The 20,991-nt window shown below is 53.4% G+C and overlaps 1 protein-coding gene and 1 long non-coding RNA gene across 2 annotated transcripts; one reads left to right on the top strand and one right to left on the bottom strand.

Moving 5' to 3' along the window:
• Positions 1–10,228: 10,228 nt before the first annotated feature.
• On the bottom strand, positions 10,229–14,709 carry LOC122487177. The gene is made up of 4 exons (XR_006298324.1): positions 14,594–14,709; positions 14,198–14,397; positions 12,741–13,403; positions 10,229–12,038 (listed from the first exon to the last, which is right to left on the bottom strand). It is a non-coding gene; the product is annotated as an uncharacterized LOC122487177 (long non-coding RNA).
• On the top strand, positions 14,462–20,119 carry LOC122487176 (C-C chemokine receptor type 1-like). Its single transcript, XM_043587227.1, has 2 exons — positions 14,462–14,904; positions 18,349–20,119. The coding sequence occupies exon 2, from the start codon at positions 18,395–18,397 to the stop codon at positions 19,475–19,477; it is 1,083 nt and encodes a 360-aa protein (XP_043443162.1). The 5' UTR covers positions 14,462–14,904; positions 18,349–18,394; the 3' UTR covers positions 19,478–20,119.
• Positions 20,120–20,991: the final 872 nt, after the last annotated feature.

Here is a 20,991-nt window from a genome sequence, read left to right as displayed (position 1 = left end):
TCCCCTTGCTTGCTGGTTTCTCCTGAGAGGGCTCAATGAATCCTCCCCCACCCCAGGGTCTGGAACCCGATATTAGACGGGGAGTTTACCAGAGATGACAGCTGCTTTTTCGCATCAGCTTGTTAAGGTACAGGTTCTGGACGATAAATTGCATCTGTTTAATGTCTACAATTTGATGGATTTCGGGACTCGTACGGATCCGGGGAAACAAGGGACGCAGTCACGGTATAAACGTTTCCATCACCCCAAAGAGATTCTTTGTGCCCCTTCGCTGGCCACCCCTCCCGCTGCCCCCAACGCCAGAAACCACGTCTTCACGGTTCTTCAGATCAGTCTCTTTGCCCACTGCCTGAACATTAAGCCGAAACTATGGTTTTTGTATGGCACCACTTCACGGTACCAACTTTTACATCAGTTAAGAAGATGCTAGCATTTTCTACCAGGGTGCCTGGGTGGCTCGGTCGATTTAGTGGCGGACTCTTGATTTTGGCTCAGGTCACCATCTCACGGTTCATGGGTCTGAGCCCCACATCGGGCTCGGCACTGACAGTGCATGAGCCTGCTTCTGATTCTCTCTCTCTCTCTCTCTCTCTCTCTCTGCCCCTCCCCTGCTCGCATTTCCACTCTCTCAAAATAAATAAATAAACTTAAAAAAAAATTTTTTTTAAAGAAAATGCTATCTACCGACAAACAAATTTCAAAATGCATGATGAACTTAAACATGCATTTCTGGATCATGCATAGCTAATCAGGATCACTAATTAGTGGCCGTCTGCCTCCCATCCTTAATTTAGGGAGCAAGGCACCCTGCATATCGTTGAGTTTGATATCACTAAAGTCGGCACCATGATCAAAATAGATAAAGTCGTATCGCCCAAGAGGTGGGGCAAAGGGCATGAAAGGGTTTTGTGAGCAGGCCTAGAGATTGCTCACATCACGTTCGGCCAGTTCCATGGGCTAGAACTCACTGATCCAACCACACGTAAACACAAGAGAGGCTCAACAGACCGCTGCCAGTGTGCCCAGGAATTACTCATGCTCTCAGGTATGCAAGCAGCTCTCTGAACGGAAGAGGAAAGCTAGGAAGAGAGAGAAGCCAGGGATACCGACATGCGATGTCATAGCAACAACATAACGACGAAACAGCACACGATGAGAATGACTATCATCTTTTGAGCCGTCTCATGCCCAGCGTTCATCATGGTGTATCAGGTGACTCTCACGATTTTGCAGGCGTCCAAGTTACAGGTAAGGATTAAAGCAGTGTGAGATTACATGACACACCACGGTTGCGCGGCCATCCGGTGGCAGAGAATAGATTTGTATCCTGATCCTTCTTGACTCCTTCGTGTCTGAGGTTAGTATCAGAAAGAGCAAATCAACAACAGCATGCTCCCTACTCCCATGAGAGAGCTATGGACTATCAGCAGCAGGTTTCAAAATAACCCAGGGCATCAAGAACACCAAGAGTCTGCTGTTGTTGTCCAAGGAGTCTAGAAGGATTATAGACTCTAGAATACACTTCCCACAACTTAGATCTCAGAACAGATGCTGAAGAAGACACGTGCACCATCGATCCGAGGGTGGGGTCAGCTCAGCCCCCAGGAAGTGGAGAGAGTTATTTGCTACTTATAGTCCCCTCTGCATTCTAAGGAGGACGGATCACAAAGAAGGTTCTTAATGAGACGATGGGGGTGAGGAGGAGGGCACACATTTTTTAATTTGAGAGAGGGAAATTTTCCGTAGGTAAGAAAAGAATTGATTGTCATGGGGAGTGGGGGTGATAAGGTAAGATAAGGTAGGCACCAGGGGGACTGACAAGGTCATGAGGGGCCAAAAGGGAAGACACTCAGCAATGCGGCAGCCGATGAGAAAGAGTTTGGGAACAGACAGTGCGGTGTGGGATGGAACTGTCCTGTATCACTCAGGGTTTGGTCATGAAAAAGGCTTCTCCAAGTATCTTTCGCCAGGAAGGGAATTAATACAGGATTTCAATCCCTTCACAACTAGTAAATATTTTCGAGTTCTCATGGAACTCTCCCCAAGATAAAGCACATCCAGGGCTTCAAAAATATTTTTAAAAAATTGAAATGACACAGAATATGTTCTCAGACCAAAACGGAATCAACTAAAAATCACAGAGAGATGACAGGAATGTTTGCAAACACTTGAAAATTTAAAAACACGCTTCTAAATCATCCATGGGTCAAAGAGGAAGTCTCCAAGGAAATAGAAAATACATAGAACTAGATGCAAACAAAAACATAATGAGTCAAGGTCGGTGGGGGTGTAACTAAGGCAGGTCTAATAGGACAACATGCAGCACTAAATGCTTAGCTAGAAAGGAACGGTCTCACATAAGTAATCTAAATTTCTTTCTCAAGAAACTAGAAAAAGGGCAAAATAAACCTAATAAGCAGAAAGAAGGAAAAAAGCAAATCAACAAAATGAAAACAAAAGCAACACACAAAATCAATGAAATGAACAGCTGGTTTTTCCCAAAAATCATCAAAAGTGGTAAACCTCTAGCAAGATATGAGAGAGAGAGAGAGAGAGAGAGAGAGAGAGAGAACACCAATTAATGTCAGGATTGAAACAGGGGACATCACTACAGACCCTTCAGTAAAAAAAAGGATAGCAGAAGAATACTAGGAACATATGATCCTAAGTGCAAAATCTTACAAGAAATGGAGCCATTTGTCAAAGAGTGACAGAGAAAGCATTTGACAAAACCGTTCACCCATTCATAACAAACATTCTCAGTGAACTAGGAACGTAAACTTCCTCAAAGTGATAAACAACAACTACAGAGAGCCACTGACCCCATCACACTGATGAAAGTCGGGGCTTTGCTCTACAATCAGGAACGAGGCAAGATGTCCATTATTTCTTCCTCACCACTCCTACCACAGAGCTTAACCAGTGACAAGGAAGAAAAAGAAATAAAATTGGAAGAGAGGAAGTAAAATTTAGTGCCTATTTGAGGAAGACATGGTCACCTGCAGAGAAAATCCCAAAGAATCTGCTAAAAAACTCAGAACCAATAACTGAGTTTAGCTAGGTTGCAGGGGGGAAAAAACCCAACAAACAAAAAGCAACCACATTTTTATGTATTAATGAACCCAAAACTAAAAACACAACACCATTTACAATTGCTCCAAAAAGCGTTTAGATTATACTTCTGTGCCACTTTACCAACACATTTGCAGGACTTGATGCTAGGACTTGCAAAATGCTGGTGAAGGAAGTCAAAGCCCTAAATAAATGTAGAGAGACAGCCTACGTACATGGGTTGCAAGACTCAACGTAGGAAAGATATCAGTTTATCCCCCAATTGATCAACGGGTTTAAAACAATTTAGATTAAAATCCCATCAAAGGTCTTTTTGTACAAAAAGACCTAGACACGCTGATTATTCTTGCATTTATGTGGAAAAGTCACAGGACTTTGAATTGCTAAAACATTTTTTTTTTAATGTTTATTTAATTTCGAGAGAGAGACAGACAGAGAAGGAGCAGGGGAGGAGCAGAGAGAGAGAGAGAGAGGGAGACACGGAATCCAAAGCAGGCTCCAGGTTCTGAGCTGTCAGCACAGAGCCCGACACGGGCTTGAACTCACGGACCGTGAGATCATGACCCGAGCCAAAGTCAGCCGCTTAACTGACTGAGCCACCCAGGAGCCGCTGCTAGAACAATTTTGAAAATGAGGAATAAAGGCAGAGGAATCGCTTCATCTGGTTTCAGGACATCATCTACGGTAATCCAGGCAGTGTGGTTTTGGCAGAGGGATAGACAGATCAACGGGACGAAACAGAAAATGTAGAACTGGATTCTCAAAGGCGCCCACCTGCCTTTTGACGAAGAGGCCGTGACAGCCTTTTCGACGAACGGTGCTGAAGCAAATAGATAGCCACAGGCGGGAAGAAACTAACGGCCGTCAGCCTCAACCTCACATCTCACGCAAAAATTAACTCAAAATCGATCACAGCCTTAATTATAAAATGTCGGGGCGCCTGGGTGGCGCAGTCGGTTAAGCGTCCGACTTCAGCCGGGTCGCGATCTCGCGGTCCGGGGGTTCGAGCCCCGCGTCGGGCTCTGGGCGGAGGGCTCGGAGCCTGGAGCCTGTTTCCGATTCTGTGTCTCCCTCTCTCTCTGCCCCGCCCCCGTTCATGCTCTGTCTCTCTCTGTCCCCAAAATAAATAAACGTTGAAAAAAAAAATTAAAAAAAATGTCAAATACAAGACCCCAGAAGATGGCAAAGCAGAGATCTTTGGTCTCTGCGTCAAGGCCACGTGTTCCTAGACTTGAGGCCAAAAGCGCCAATCCATTAAAAGAAAAATTGCTAAATTAACCTTCTTCGAAACAGAAACCTTTCCTCTTGGAAATCCTCTACTCAGTTGACGAAAACACAAGCTACAGACTCAGCAAATATTTGTAAGCAACATCTCCAGCAAAACATGTGTATCTAAAATGGACAGCACTCTTCAAACTCAAGAGCAAAAAATCCAGTTAGAAAACGGGCAAAGACATGGGGCATCTGGGTGGTTCAGTTTGTTAAGCGTCCGACATTGGCTCAGGTCGTGATCTCGCGGTCCTTGAGTTCGAGCCCCGCGTCGGGCTCTGTGCTGACAGCTCGGAGCCTGGAGCCTGCCTCGGATTCTGGGTCTCCCTCTCTCTCCCTGCCCCTCCCTTGCTCATGCTCTGTCTCTCTTTCTGTCTCAAAAATAAAGATTCTTTTTTTTTAATTAAAAAAAGAAAGAAAGAAAACGGGCAAAGACATACACGGACATCTCCCCGAAGGAGACATACTAATGGCAGCCAAGCGCATGAACACATCTTCAATATCATTAGTCATTAGAAAATGTAAATAGAAACTACCACGACACCTATCAGAATACCCGAAATACAAAACACAGCGACAAAACCAAATGCTGGTGAGGATGGGGAGAAACGGGTTCCCTCGCACATTGCTGTTGTGGACAGAAAATAATACAGCTGCTCTGGAAAAGAGCACGGCTGTTTCTTCCAAAACGAAACCATGTCCTTACAGTACAACTCGGCAGTCACATATCTGGGCGATTGATCTTAAAAAAAAAAAAAATTAAGATTTTTAGATTGAAATGCAGCCTGAAGTACACTCATCTTAAGTTTTTGCGTATGTATATATCCATGTAACCGCTAGTCAGGACATTCCCTGACCGGGTCCTTCCCAGTCCGTACCCACGGGGTAACTGCTGTTTTGTTTCTATTTCCATGCATTAGTTTTGACTGTTCTTGACCTCAGTAGAAATGGACTAATGTACTATATAGTAGCAGCTGATTATCCTTTTATGCTGTTGTGTAGTATTTCATCCTATGGATATCCCGCAATTTACCCATGTTATTGTTGATAGGAATTTGGGATTTTCAGTCTGGGACTATTCTGAATAAAGTTACTAGCACCACTCTTGTGCACGTCTTTTGGGTCCACCTGTACTTCTCTGTCTTGAGTGTAGCATTTCCGGGTCAAAGAGAAGGCGTATGTTTCACTTTACATTTTGCTTAACGGTCTTCTAAGCGGTTGTACCAATTTATACTTTCCGGCGGTGCGTGAGAGTTCTGGTTGATCCACATTTTCGCCAACACTTGGTATTGACTATTGTTAGGAATCTTTCTTTCTTCCTCCCTTTCTTTCTTCCTTTCTTTCTTCCTTCCTTCCTTCCTTTCTTTCTTTCTTTCTTTCTTTCTTTCCTTCCTCCCTCTCTCCCTTCCTTCCTCCTTTCTTGCTTGCTTTCTTGCTGTCTTTCTTGTTTTCTTTCTTGCTTTCTTTCTTTTTTCTCTTTCTTTCCCTTTTTTCTTCCTTCCTCCCCCCCTTCCCTCCTTCCTTCCTTCCTCACTCAGCCATCCCAGTGGGTATGTGCTGCAATCTCTACCTATCTCAACCTGTGGTTTCCATTTGCATTTCTCAAATGATTAGTGATATTGAGTACTTTTTCACGTACGTGTTGGTTCATTGGATATCCTCTTTTATGAAGTCTTTTGCCTATCTAAAAGAAAATTAGGTTGTCGTTTCCATGTTGACTTCCTGGCGGGGGGGGGGGGGGGCGGTTTAATCTATTCTGTATATAAGCCCTTCATCCGAGAGAGATATCTTGACCTGTTTCTGGCTACGGGCATTCCTGCCCTTTTCTACTCAGCTCCTAGAATCCCCGGTCACACCTAACACCGATTCAGTTGCAACAATGCCCAGGCTGTAGCTTCTGGACCCCACTGGAGAGACCAGCCATCCCCCAATACCACCGCCAGGATCTCGGCCTCACGCCAGCCCCTGCCCGGCCAGATGCTGGACCAGCCACGGGACACAGGTCTCTACCATTTGTCCCTTCTCCCCTCACCTCTTTCTCAGGAGCAGGAAGATTTCGCACGCCCGGCACTAAGGCAGGATGGAAAGGGAAAACGAGTTTATTCAGGCAGGCGCCTGACAACGTCGCTCTGAACAAAAGATGTCACACGTCACCCTCACCTGTGGTCACACGCACACCTCAGTGCACAGGTGTGGACCCCCAGCACCTTGCGTTCGTGTAGCTCTGTGCAGGGTGCTGTGGAAACCGTGCACGAGCCAGTGGGGCCCGGGTCCAGCTGCGGAGAAGCTTCCAGTCAAGTTGGAGAGAAAAGAGGTAACACAGGTTCCATGATATCCCGGAACAGCGTGTGGTGGTCAGCACATAAGTAGGGCACCTCCTCGACATAGTCTCTCCTTCCCTTTTCAGCGCGGAGGTGGGGGGTGGGGGTCCTTGGATGGCTTTTTTGTGTTTTGCACGCAGGAGGCACTCCTGCCACACCTTCGCCACGTCGATGGAGGCTTGGGCGAAAGAAATAGACTGCCACTTGGTTCCCATCGGCTGGACACCTGCCGGCTGCCAGGCACGTGGGGAATCGCATTTAATTCTTGCCACAGGCCAGAGAAAGAAAGGTTATTATCCCGGTTTTACAGGTGGGGAAACTGAAGCTCGAGGCAAGTGGCGGAGAAAATTGCCCGAGACTGCACGTCGCACGGTGGGCGTCCGAGGGAGCCCTAATTGGGACCCAAGCGTGACAGGCCGGGGGAATTATTCTTTGCTGGGAGACGCACGGACAATGAGGGGAGGGCCTGGGGAGCCAGCTCTCCGAGGCAGGGCCCAGGAGAAGGGCACCCTGCAGGCTTTCCTCCCGACCTCTCTGCCGGCCTGGTGGTACCTTCGATGGGAAGCCTAAGGCCGCCTGGCTGGTGCCCTGGACAGTAAGGCAGCAGCGGCAGAGGAGCGAACGACACAAGAGAGAGTGGCACAGCCAGGCTGTCAGCCCCTCTCCCTGAAACGTCCCCAGCCTGGAAAGCGGGATCCCTCACGCACCCAACTGCTCTTGAAGCCCGTGTGTCCCCGGGGGAAGCCTCCGTGCCTCCCCCCACCTTGCCCACCCACGAATGCTCGAGGCCACACCCTGGGGCTGCGGGCAGGGGGCGGACCGCTTGTTGATGGGATCCCTAGTGGCGGCTGGTGGCCTGGCCCGTGGTCCTGCGTCCTCTGGCCGCGCTGTCCTGAAACAGGAATTCTACCGCCCAGACGGCAGGAGGACCTTCGACATCAGGCCCTGGATGACGCCTCTGCCACGGTCCAAGAGTGCCCTCTAAAGGACCGGGTCGTGGTGAGCGCGGGAGGTCACGGCCTTCAAGCCACAGCCATTGTCCTCTCTACTCTTGGGAGCAGGCCCTGGGAGGGGCGGTCCACCGGCTCTGTCTCTGTCCCCCAGTGGTAATTGGTTTAGACCCCTGTGGGCCATACTGCCAGACCTCCCTCCTTGAGCGTCAGGAGGAAGGATGGGGGGTCTTGGTCTCTTCTCCCAGGGACAGTCCCTCCCCGGTGCTCTGTGTAACTAAGGCCACTGAAAATGCAAGCCCGGGGCAGGGAGGCCCAACTGGCCTCAGGTTCGCCCGACCTGGGGAGGCCCCCCCAACAGCCATCTTTGGAAAGGCCTTGGAAGGGACTCTGGGTCCTCTTTACAGAGACGTCATGAAACAGGCATGATTGGAAGCATCAGAAAGAGGACAGGAGGCTCAGAATGGGAACTCAAGATGAGAAAGTAGCACTGTGGGGACAGCAGTGAAGCGGCGTTGGGGGGAGGTCCCGGAGCAGGGGGAGGGGGGCTCCCTGGGGGGAGGGGGGCCCTGGAGCAGGGGGAGGGGGACTCCCTGGAGGGGGAGGGGGGCTCTGGAGCAGGGGGAGGGAGGCTCCCGGGGGGGGGGGCCCTGGAGCAGGGGGAGGGGGGCTCCCTGGGGGGGGGAGGGGAGGCCCTGGAGCAGGGGGAGGGGGAAGCGCTGGGGGCACTTTAGGGAAGGAAATGCTGGTGCAGGACAAAGGGAATTGGAAGAAATTTCTGTTCCTAGACCTTCCTCTCCAGCCCGGTCTGTAGGAGGTAAAAGAGCACAAGATTATCAGATGAAAACTTTGAACAGGATCTTCAGTGACAGGCACGCGGCCAGCTGGTGCTTGGGGGGTGGGGGCAAACACCAAAAATGAAGGCCAGTAAACAGAACTAAATACCACCCCCCCCCCTCACTCCCCGGTGAAAATCCACAGAAAGAAAAGGAAGACAGCAGGGAGCCCAGAAAGTCCAGAAAAAGGGAAGGACGAAGTGGGTCCGAGACGCCTGGACCGAAGGCACGAACCCGAAGGTGCAGACCCCTGGCTAGAGCCCGTGTTTGGGTGCCCTGAACCTGAGCCCCACCCGCCCCCACCCAGGGCGGCGGGCAAGGCCTGGGCCTCGCTCGGTGGAGAGAACTGGGCTGAGCAGCCGCGGGCTTGTGAGCGGGCGCCCCTCCGACGTGAGGGGATCCCCCTGAAATCAGGCAGCTGGGCCCCCGGCTAGTTGTGCAAAGGGCAGGCACTCCAATAAAAGCTAGTTTCTGCCCAGACCCGAGGTTCGTATACACTGAGAGGCAAACCTTCCCATTAGGTCCCTTTGGCCACACAGATTTAACACTGAGGCCCTGTGCACTCACGGCCTGCGGTCGCCCGGCAGCGTGAGCTGGCAAAGGATCCCTATCAGCCCTCCGGGAGGAAAGAAGGAAAAAGGCATCAACGCGTGGCATTTGCTGATCCCCGGGGGGTGGGGGGAAGGCTCTTCCCGTGGCCAAGTTCCGGCTACCGACTTAATGTCACTGACGGTGTAGTTGGGTCGCCTGAGTCTGCCGTACGGGTTAGGGAGCCATAACAACACTGAGTAACACTACGTACTAAAGGTCTTAGGTGCATCCCTTCCTTAAGGCTCACAGAGGGGAAAAGTGAGGCTCAGGAAAATAGTGAGCTTGCCCTGGGTCACCAGCTACTATTCGGTGGAACCGGGTGTTTGCAAGAATGTAGCTGTATCAGTCTGCCCCGAACCAACAGTTCTCAAGATTCAGTCTCAGGAATGTGTATGTCTACGGTACCATTGCACACACCAACGAGCCTTTGTTTATGTGGATTATTAATATTTACTGTGGCAGAGTCGGTTACGCGTCCGACTTCAGCTCGGGTCATGCTCTCGCGGTCCCTGAGTTCGAGCCCCGCGTCGGGCGCTGTGCTGACAGCTCGGAGCCTGGAGCCTGCTTCGGATTCTGTGTCTCCCCCTCTCTCTGCCCTTCCCCCACTAGCGCTCACACGCGCTCTCTCTCTGTCTCTCTCTCTCAAAAATAAACATTAAAAAAATTTTAATAAAAAAGATACGTACCGTAGCAGAAACTAACACTGAGCCCTGAACACAAATTCAGCGATTCCCTTAAAATAACAGGAATGAAACTGTTACATCATAACATAAATAACACTTTCGGGAAAATAAATTTGTTTTCCCCGGATGCAAACAACGTCAGTGCAAAGAGTGGCCGGATCCCCAAAGCTGCTTCTGTCCCACCCACCGCCCCGCACCCCCTCCTCCCCCACCCACCGCCCCGTCTGTTGTGATCGTTTTGGCTGAAGTCTGCGAAGGAAAACCAGCCGCACACGGGGACGTAGCTGGAAAAGGGAAGACGTCAGGGACCCCTGGCATGGGTGTGGGAGACCCCTTGGACCCCATTTTGAAAACCGCCAGGCGACCGAGAACAAACTGAGGGTTGATGGGGGGGTGGGGGATGGGTATTGCGGAGGGCACCTTTTGGGATGAGCGCTGGGTGTTGGATGGGAACCAATTTGACAATAAATTTCATATATTGAAAAAAAAAGGAAAGAAAACCACCAGGCGGATAACAGTTGTACTTGGTACAAAAGCCAAGCGGTACAAAGTAACAGACAGTGAAAACTCGGGCTTGGTGTCTCCCCCAGGGGCACCTGCTTCCCTCCCCAGGGACCAGGAATATTAGCCGTTCATCCTGCTTCCTTCCAGAGACATCGTACCTTCCCCACCAGGGCCTTCCTGCTGGCGGCATCCAGGGCACACGGCCTTTGCTCCGTCCGTCCAGCCTGGGGCGCGGCAGACATGGCCAAAGAGCCCTCCGGGGAGGGGGACCGGATTTCTACCCCCACCGGCGATGGGCAGGCGCGACTCTCCCTCAGCCTCGCTAAAGGGACCAGATGCGAGGTCAGGCCCCAGGGCATCCCCGCTGAGCCTCAGCGTGGGCCCGGGAAGTGGAACCTATCTGTGCAGCCCGGCGAGGGTGCTCCTTCTGTGCGACAACCAGTCACCCGAGGCTTCCTGAGCGTCTACGCCCTGGGACGCGCGTCCTTCGGCCACCTCCAGCCCCTGGGCCTGTGACAGATCCCTGGGGGGCCCCGATGAAAACGCAGTTTCTCTTTAAGGGGCCCACGGTGAGGTCCCAGGGCCTGCCGTTTTGGACGAGCGCCCGGGGCTTGGTGTCACACACTAATCGGCAAGTGTCTCGACAGGATCCTCAAACTCCAGCATAAATAAGAGTCACCAGAGGGCTTGCCCCAAACACAGCTTCTGGGTCCGACACCCGCCCCCCGGGGATTCTGATTCTGCAGGTCCGGGGTGACGCCCTGAGAACCTTTCTTCTCAACGAGCTCCCACGTGATGCGGGTGCGGCCAGCCCCCAGACCACCCCTGGAGTTCGAGCTGGTTCCGGGCCCTGCCTAGCTCCGCTGAGCCCCGTAACTGCCCGGTGCGCGACCGAGATCGGGGGCACTTCGTGGACGTGTGGTGAATGCGGTGGGAGGGAAGAGCCAGCGCGAGCCAGTGCCCGGATTCGGCTCTCGGGCTAGAAGGAGGAGGGGAGAGGTCCGCACGCCTGAGATCCGTCCACGGCTCGGATCTGAGGTCTGAAGGGTTGTTATCGCCTCTTCGTTCCTCCCCGCCTTCCGACGGTGGGTTACAACTCAGTTCTCGCAGGACGCCTGCGGGGTTCCCTCCAGCCGCATTCAACTTCGTGGGTGCGGGCGTGGGGCTGGCTGTGCCCGAGGCCGGATTTTGCCGGGTGGACACCACGAGGTCAGGAAAGAGCCTGAGAGCTGAGGGTGGAGGTAAGGGGGTGGGGGACGGAGATCAGAGCAATGGCCCCTGGGGTCAGGCTGGTGGGCAGTGTAAGGAGGCTGACGGTCTGTAGAAAATTGACATACCCACAGCCCCACTGGGGTCAAGGACCTGTTGGTGCCGAATGGCAGGAGAGGTGGGAGTGGGGTCAGAGGCTGGGGTGCCGGGAGCCAAGGTATGGGAGGCCGTGGTTGCTCTGACGGTGAGATCCGGCAGTTAGGGTCACGGGCGTGAGTGGCCGAGGAGCACGGAAGACATGGCCATGGGGGAGAGGGTTCAAGGAAGCCCTTGGCCAGAGACTGGAGGAGACCTGTACTTCGGGGGAGGGTAAAATACAGTTTCAAGGCCCCCCCCCCCACCCCATCCTGGGGCACACGGCCTTCCACAGCGTGACTGCACCACTCCAACTAAACCAACGTGTCCTATCTCCCGACTCCTTGGCTGTGGCTGGGCTCGGTGACGTGCTTCGACCCTCACAACGCAGCAGAGGTGACACGAGGTGACTTCTGAGGCCAGGCCTTAAGACGCTCGGCAGCTTTTGCTCACGCCCGAGCCCCACCCCTGCAAAACACAAAACAAAGCAAAACAAAATAAACAAAAAAACCCATAAGCCCCTCAGAGCCCCCGCACCTGCCTCTCCCGGATGATTTCTGGCTGCAGAGAATGGAGTGGGAAGGGCTGCAGGGAGGAGGTGGCCTCTTGGGTGATCCAGGCAGGGTGGCTTCTCGTCTGTCCTGGGTCATGGTCGTGCCCAACATCCTCATTCACGACGGGACATGACCCAGCACAAGAGGGCAGCCGGGCAGAATGCAGGGGACAGATTACTGGACCTACTTCCTCTGGTTTGCCAGGCCGGGTTGGCAGCACGTTGTGGGGCAAGACAGCCTGGGAGCTACCAGGCGCGAGAGCAGAGGTGGAGATTAAGGAGGAGAAAAGACTGCCTGGGGAAGAAGGGGTGGTGGAGAGAGAGGCTAGGGAAGGAGATTAGACGAGGCGGGGATAAAAGGCAGTGGTGTGGAGGGGGCAAGGGTAGGCTACTGCCTAGGGGCCACCAGTGTCCCCCAAAGGCCCTCGTGTCCGTCTGTGAGACGCCCGTCAACCTGTCTTTGGTGTCCCCAGAGGGGCCCGGGGTCGGAAGCAATCTCTTTTGCCAAGTAGGCAGACAGCGTGGCCCGGGACTGGGTGGCAGAGAGAGCACTGCCAGCCCCTCCCCTCCCCCGGAAATTCACCTACAGTTGTAGCACTTGAACCTGAAAGGCGTACCTCAATGACGCGCAGGCTCCACGCAGGCAAGGAGCCTGGCCTTACGGCGTCCCGGTCAAACAGAACATAAGATTTCGGGATGTTGAGGTTGAGACAGGAAAGGAGAAGTGGGAACGGCTGCGTCAGTCAGCATCAGATGTCGCGGATGAGACCCAGAAAGGCAGCATGGGACATGAAGGAGGAGGGTCAGCAGGCCAGATCGGGGGTTGACGCTGCAGGGGGCGCCCCATTAAGGAAACAGAGGCCGAGGCAAAGTCAAGGTTAGAAGACCGTGGTGCGCGCCTTCCTGACACTCCTGTCTGTTCCCACTACATCTAGGGCCACGGCCACTGCCTAAATGCCCAGCCCTGTGCGCTGGTGGAGAAGAATCTCCTGGGGATGATATCCAGCCACAAAAGCCAGAGAGAAGCGGCCCTCAGCCAGTGGCGGGCAGGCAGAGATGTGATGGATACGTGCCCGGTTTCCTCAACCCTCTGGCCCCACAGTTGGGGTGACTCTGAGGGGCTCCCTGGGTTCCCCAGGGGGCCTGGGTGCCACTCACCTTCTGCAGGAGTGGCTCTATAATGCTCCCTTTCCTGGCCCCCTTTCCCCTCCCCTGCAGTGTCTCCTGGGATCCGCTGCAAATACATTACTTGCATCTGCGTTCCGTCCCAGGGTTTGCACCTAAAAGGGAAACCCAAATTAAGGCAGGCGTTGGTAATGCTTGCCAAGCTCGGCACCAAATCATTCATTCATATGCATGTATTCATTTAACCTTCTATAAAGTGGGAATTATTAGCCTCGTTTTATAGAAGAGGAAAGAGACAATCGAATGCATAAATAATACACCCAAAGTCACCTCTTTGTCAGCTTAGTTGCCTTTTGCCTCCCTCTTCCCCCATCTGTCTGTGGACGGGCTGCCAGAGAGGGGAGGCCCGACCCCAGAAGACTCCTGGAGTGTTCCTTTGAAGGGCACACGGGGCACCTTGTCTAAAGTCTTCGTTCTACGGATGCAGAAACAGAGCCTTGAAGGGACAAGTGACATTTGCAAATCACATTCGCATTCATTTCTGAAATGGTGCTTTGCAGCAATCCTGTGAAGGCCACTAGAGTCCCATTTTACAGGAAAGGAGTAGAGCCCAGAGTGGCGGGCAGGGGGCAAGCCAGCACAGTGGCAGAGCAGGTGCTGGCGGCTGTGGGGAGAGTCGTGGGAAGCATCCTTCGTCACTCCTCCTTAGGCCAGGTGCTCTGTGACACTTGTCACCTCCAAGCTGACCTTGTGCATCCTGCAGCAAGCAAGAGTGCTTGGCGATCTCATGCGATGGAGCGGGAGCCAAGACTTGTCAAGGCGTGGTTACCCGCCCTTGTGTCAGGGGAGAGCTGGGATTTGGCCGCAGCCTCGGTTGTACCATCGCATTAAACAGGAACCTGCGATCAGAAAGAAATGGCTGAAACTCAGCCTACAGACCTGTACTCACTTCGGGCTGGAGGTTCCTCGAGATGAAACTGTTCAGTGGGGTCTGCAGGGGTGGAGACCGGGAGCAGAAAGGGACAGCAAACAGAGGTGGAGGACACAGGGGGCGCCAAAGAGGACCTGTCATGTCTGTCACGCTATCAGCCGGTTCATTTGGAGAACCAGGATCCAGCGTTGGGGTTTAAATCCTTCCATTTGCAAACTCTAAAAAAAAAAAAAAAAGGCTAGTCACTGACCACAAACCCTCTATGCCCTGCCCTCCCTCACCACCCCTCAATACACACACACACACACACACACACACACACACACACACTATCTCAGCCTTTGATTGCTTCACAAATTCTGGGAACAGCTCACACTACCTCTCCCCACTCAACTCCACCCAACCCTACCCTACCCAATCCCCTTAAGGCAGAGCTCCCTAGAGAGAAGCACAGCCGAGTGAGCAGAGAAAATCCTTAGAGTGAGCCCAGCCTTGAGGAACAGGCCACGAGCGCGTGTCGCGGCCACTCATGGACACCCGACCATACAAAGGGAAGAACTCTGTCCCCTTCTCGTCATTCTGAAAGACTGTGAACCCTGGAGTCCTAAATCATCACACAGGAAGCTGAGGACTTCCTGTTCAATCAGGACGTTGAGCCTTGAGTTCATCAAAATTCGAAAAGCTCCAGAAACAAAGACTTCGTGGACAAAACCCCTGAGACCAGAGTAAGTGGTACTTGTTTTTCCTCCTGTCTTGTCAGTTACCACCGAGGGCAATCTTGTTAGAAGACATATACGCAGCCAGGACTGACGTCCTCGCACCGTAGGACATTCCTGAAAGGTGAGGAATTCTTCGAGGGCCAAGCGAATGTCTAATTAGCCCCTAGATGCGTCTACAAGGCAATTAATTATACAGCAATACTGACAAGGGGTGAATTTATGAGACCGTGGGCTCAGATGTAAAACAGGGGTGTTCTTGCTAAAAAAGGAAAGCCTTTCTTGAATGACTGGTTGTTGGTAACCGATTGAGAAAATCAGCCTTTCTAAAGTCTGTTAAGAAACAAGAGGCTCTCTGCGGAAAAACTATTCAGGGGGAAATCACTTGCCAAATTTCCCTATGTAAACAAAACCCAAACATGGTATACGAAGAAGTTGTAGCAAAAAGGAAATATTAATTACAAAAAACACTGCAGGTGCTAGTGACCAATTTCTTGAGAAGACTAGAACCAAGGAGCCTCACAGTCAGGACTGCTGATTTGTCTCTGGAGGAGGTAGGATTTTACCCTCCCGGAGACAGGGAGATGTCCTCTTGGGACGCATCCATTCCGTTCTACTAACAAAGAGGCAGGTCAGACTGTGTTCCGAAGGTGGAGGGGCACGGGAGGGGTGGGGTGGGGGCTACTCGGACGTATCTATTTCAACTGTTCCTTCATGGAAGAATCTGGAGTGCCCCGATTTTCCGAGTCAGAAGCTCTCAGAAGTTTGCATAGCTTGTCAGCCAGGCGGTCTGCTACTCACTGACGCTGGAGTCCCCGCTCCGACTGGGGGGACAGCTCTAGACTATTCAGCCTGTGGGCAGTGAAGGGCCGGTAAAGGTTTAGCCACTGGCCCTCATGGGAAAAAAAGAGCCCTGATTTCTAGTGTTGGTGGATTTCTGTGGCATCGATATCCCCACTGTGGTTGATTTCTTTTTTTTTTTTTTTTAATTTTTTTTTTTCAACGTTTATTTATTTTTGGGACAGAGAGAGACAGAGCATGAACGGGGGAGGGGCAGAGAGAGAGGGAGACACAGAATCGGAAACAGGCTCCAGGCTCTGAGCCATCAGCCCAGAGCCTGACACGGGGCTCGAACTCACGGACCGCGAGATCGTGACCTGGCTGAAGTCGGACGCTTAACCGACTGCGCCACCCAGGCGCCCCCACTGTGGTTGATTTCAAAGCTACCAAACCCCTGAATGCCGAGCTGGGGAGAGGTGGGCACGATCGGTTTTTACGAACCAGCGTAAGCCAGCCCCAGCATGCTACCGGGCTTGGGCGTCTTAGCCCCACAGACTGCCCTTTCCCTACTCAAAGCCCTCACCAGCTCCCAGGCTAGAGGGTCCTGCTGATCACCTCGGGGCTGAGGTCTTGCCGGCCTCAGTTGCACCACGGGCCTTCTGTCTCCCTGCAAGGCCCCTTCCTCCCCACCCCCACCCCATCCCTCTCCCGGACTTGCTTGCGGATTGTTGCCTGGCGCCTGGCAAGTTGGGAAAATAGCCAACGAAGTTGGAGGGGGTGGTGGTGAAGGCGGGTCTCTGTTCAAATGGCCCGGGGGCAATGCTGACTCGGTTTGCCCTCATCTTCGCCCCAATTCCCCAGGACCCCCGGGCTCATGGGCTCAGGCTTGCAGCAGCGGCTCCTTGCGCTGCCAAGCTTCTGGTCGCTTCCGCCGCAAATCTGCCGGCCTACCCAAAAGTGCTGTCTGCCAAGCCCACCTGCCCGTACTGGCAGTGGCAGCAGAAGTCAGAAATTGCCCACACAGCCTGGTTAGTGACTGCCAGCCTGGGTCCTTCCAGAAGGAGAGCCGGCCGGGTATAGGCAAGTCCAGAGCCGGACGAGTGAGCCACAGGGACGGATTTGACGGGAAATGACAGCTCCCCAGCCAGGATGCCGGACAGCCCCCTGCCCTGTCCCGTGTGCCTTATTTTCCAACGGCCGCTGCAGAAATGTGAATTTTGTAAGCTGGGAACATCCGCTAAGCAATTTAGAAGACTAGAGACTCCAGATTCAGCATGGGAGTGGTGATGTGGGCACCGGCTACTTGACTGAGGCCAGCCTGGGACTGGCCTCAGACAGGGGCCGGTGCAGGGAAGGAGGAACCCCAATATTTACCGAGGGCCCGAAAAATACCGAGGTGTCGCTTTTCTCATACGTGCATTACCTTACAGCAGCCCTGCAGGGTAGGTGCTACTTTCCCACGGTACAGAGGAGAACCTAAGGCTCAGAGAGGTAGATTAACTTATCCCAAGTCACACAGCCGGTAGGTTACGCCAAAGCCCGTCCATGCTCCCTTTGGGGAAGTGTCTTCAGGAAGTGATGGGAACAGACTGAAAGAGCCTGCTGACCATCAGGAACTGGGGGAAGTGCCACAAAGGCAAGCCATCCAGTGGCTGTTCTGTGTTTTTGTTTGTTTCAAGACAACCCTGGGTGCAAATATCTAAGAGCCAGACGGTACTTTCCTCTGAATCTTCCGCACGGCTCTCACAGGTGGTCTACCGAGTTGCCTGTAGACCCACCTGTGCCACATCTGGGCTGTATGACATGAGCCAGGCTGACCCACTCTGCGTCCTCAGCGTCCTCATCCACTAAGGGATGGAGCTGGCGTGCTAGAATTTCACTATGGCAGCGCTGTGGGTAGGATAATTTTTGCGTGGCAGGACATCCTTGGCCCTGCCTAACGAATGGCCAGACAGCAGCATCCCTCGTCTCCGGGGCACCACCCCCCCCCCGGAAAAAAAAAAAAAAGGCCACACATTTTCATGTGCCCCCGGGGCGCTATGTCACCCCTGACTAAGAACCTTTTAGGCCCCCGAAGCCATGAAAATCCCTCTGTAAGTTTTGGACTCTCAGCATCCTTCTGGGGACCCCAAGGCGCAAAATCATTGCTCTGAGATTGGAGGCAGGAGCCCCAGTGATTTCGGGAATGGGCGTGAGAGCCACTCACGCCCGAGTTTGAACTCCACCGTTCGTTCTCATAAATACGTGTCCTTCCCACTTTGAACGTCCGCATCATCACCTCCAGGCAGGGGGACAATAGCGGCACCTGCTTGGGGGCGAGGGGTTGCCTAGCACTGAGTCCAATGCCAAGACCGCGGGAAGCACCGGTTAGGAGCAGTGGGGCGAGACCTCCCTCCGTCTGCGCTCTGTCTCCAGCCACCAGACTTTTCCTGCACGACGCTCACCGTCAAAGCGATGGAATGAACCACTCGTGTGCTCATTTATTTATTGCCTACCCCCCCACCCCCCCCGCCCCGCCCCCGTTAGGCTCCAGGTTCCACCAGGGCAGAGTCGACCCGGGTCCCCCTTACTCCGTGCTGTGTCCCGGGGTCTGGTACACAGTAGGCACTCAGGAAAACAGCTGTCAGGTGGTTGAAGGCTTCTAACCATCCCTGCCTCGTCTTTGTTGTCCAGGGCCCGGCGCCCTCTGACGGCAAAGAAAACAGAGACTCGCTCCAGGATGACAGAGGCCAGCGCGGAAATCACAGTCCCTACAGAGAACTTTGACGTGACGACAGAATATGACTATGAGGGCATAACGCCGTGCCAGAAGGGGGAGGAGAGGGCCTTCGGGGCCCAGCTGCTGCCCCCCTTGTACTCGCTGGTGTTCGTCGTCGGCCTGGTGGGCAACATCCTGGTGCTCTTGGTCCTGATGCAGTACAAGAGGCTCAAGAGTATGACCAGCATCTACCTCCTCAACCTGGCCATCTCTGACCTGCTCTTCCTCTTCACGCTGCCCTTCTGGATTGACTACAAGCTGAAGGATGATTGGATTTTCAGCGACGGCACCTGCAAGCTGCTCTCGGGGCTTTATTACATAGGCTTGTACAGCGAGATCTTTTTCATCATCCTGCTGACGGTGGACAGGTACCTGGCCATCGTCCACGCCGTGTTCGCCCTGCGGGTTCGCACCGTCCTCTTCGGCGTCCTCAGCAGCGCCGTGGCCTGGAGCCTGGCCGTCTCGGCCTCCGTCCCGGGCTTCTACTTTTCCAAGACCCAGCGGGAGTTCTCCCATATCACCTGCAGCCTCCACTTCCCTCACGAAAACCTAAAAGCCTGGAAACGGTTCCAGGCTCTGAAGCTGAACACGTTGGGGCTGGTGTTGCCTCTGCTGGTCATGATCGTCTGCTACACCGAGATCGTAAGGATTCTGCTCAGGCGACCCAACGAGAAGAAGGCCAAAGCCGTCCGCCTGATTTTCGTCATCATGATCGTCTTCTTTCTCTTCTGGACCCCTTACAACCTGGCCATGCTGGTCTCTGCCTTCCAAGACACCCTTTTCACCGACGAGTGTCGGCAGAGCAAACAGCTGGACGTGGCCATGCAGGTGACGGAGGTGATCGCCTACACGCACTGCTGCGTCAACCCCGTCATCTACGCCTTCGTGGGAGAGAGGTTCCGCAGGTACCTGCGCCAGCTGTTCCACGGCGTCCTGGCCACGCGCCTGGCCAAATGGCTCCCCTTCCTCTCCGCGGAGAGGCTGGAGAGGACCAGCTCGATGTCGCCCTCCACGGCGGAGCAAGAACTCTCTGCGGGGTTCTGACTCGGGCCCCTGGGGGCCGATGCGGGACCCAGCCGGGGTGACCTGCCAGGCGCGCCGACCCAAGCCCAGGCAGGTTGGGGCTCGTGGCCAGATCCGGACACGTGACCACCACGGAATGTGCAGCCACGTGGGGGTGAGCGACTTTAAAGGCGGTGCGGGCTGAGTTCCCTCCGGGCCTTGAACCTTCTCCAAGAACTTCTCCCTGGTGGGAAGGAGACGAATGAGCCAAATGGGACATTCCAGAAGACCGCGACGGAGTTTACCTGTGAAGGCCTTGGGCCCAGACAGGATTTCAGGTTCGTGAGCATTAGCATTTGTACACAGAGCCCCTTGACCCCAGGCAGCCCCTGCCCCTGCTCCCACCACCAGAGAACTTGGAAGCAGTGATTTCTGCTGCTGACTTCGCTCCGAAGGGAGAGCCAATCAGCAGCCAGCAGCCCCTCCCCACCTTCCCCTCCCCTCTCCTCCCCTCCTGACCGCTGCAGGGCTTAGGTGCTTGGAAACCCTGAGGAACAGAGAACTCAGGGTGGGACAGGCAGAGCCCTGGCGGGGAAATAGGATTGGGGAACTGCTGTTGGCAGTAGAACTGAGATCTCTGCCCCTCCCCTGCTCAGGCTCTGTCTCTCAAAAATACTAAATAAAAATAAAAAAAAAAAATTAAACAGCTTAAAAACACAAAGGGAAAAAGGAAATACCAAAATCGCCCGTAATCTCACCACCCAAAGACAACTACTGTGCATTCTTCGATGTATTTTCTCTTAGTTTGCTTTTCTTCCCCCCCCCCCCGTATGTATTTACGATGGTGACAAAGGTGGACTTCAGCTGTTTTCCTGTCGTTGTTGTTGCTTCCCAGGTGAATAGATCAATTTAAAGCATTGTTTCTGATGGCTGCACTGAACCCCACAGCAGGGATGCACCCAATTTACTACTCCACGCGTTTCCCCAGATTTGCTGGCGGGAATCAATTCAATCCGGCAGTGGTGACTGAGGACGTGCTTTTTTCAAAGCGAGTGCTCTGAGCTCTGGGAGGCACACAGGCACAGGGGTGCCCTGGGGCCCGTGGTGCTTGGGCAGCAAAGGGGAGGAAGGCATCCACCAGTCAGAAAACATCCTAAGGTGGGGGGGGGGGGACGGCAGTGGGGAGCGCCTGGGTGGCTCAGTCAGCTAGTTAGCTCAGGTCATGATCTCACAGTTCGTGGGTTCAAGCTCCACATCGGGCTTTGCGCTGACAGCCCAGAGCCTGCTTGGATTCTCCCGTCTCCCTCTCTCTCTGCCCCTCCCCCGTTCATGCTGTGTCTCTCTCTATCTCAAAAATAAATAAACGTTAAAAAAAAAAATTAAAAAAAAAAAAAAAGAAAGAAGACTTGTTTTTTTGACGTGTCACCGAGGCAGTGATGTGCACTGCAGAAAACTGGAAACATCTAGAAAGGCCAAAGAAGAAAACGGAAGCACTTGGACCCACTGCCTACAGACAGCCTCTCTTAGCACATTAATGTTGAAGTGCATCTCCTTCC

Source organism: Prionailurus bengalensis, chromosome A2 (assembly GCF_016509475.1).
Source record: "Prionailurus bengalensis isolate Pbe53 chromosome A2, Fcat_Pben_1.1_paternal_pri, whole genome shotgun sequence".
NCBI classification, from domain to species: Eukaryota; Metazoa; Chordata; class Mammalia; order Carnivora; family Felidae; genus Prionailurus; species Prionailurus bengalensis.
The sequence above is the reverse complement of the archived record's forward strand: the minus strand, read 5'-3'. Positions and strand labels throughout refer to the sequence as shown.

Excerpts from the sequence above, each read along its gene's own strand:
- LOC122487176 (XM_043587227.1), top strand. The coding sequence starts at position 18,395 with ATGACAGAGGCCAGCGCGGAAATCACAGTCCCTACAGAGAACTTTGAC.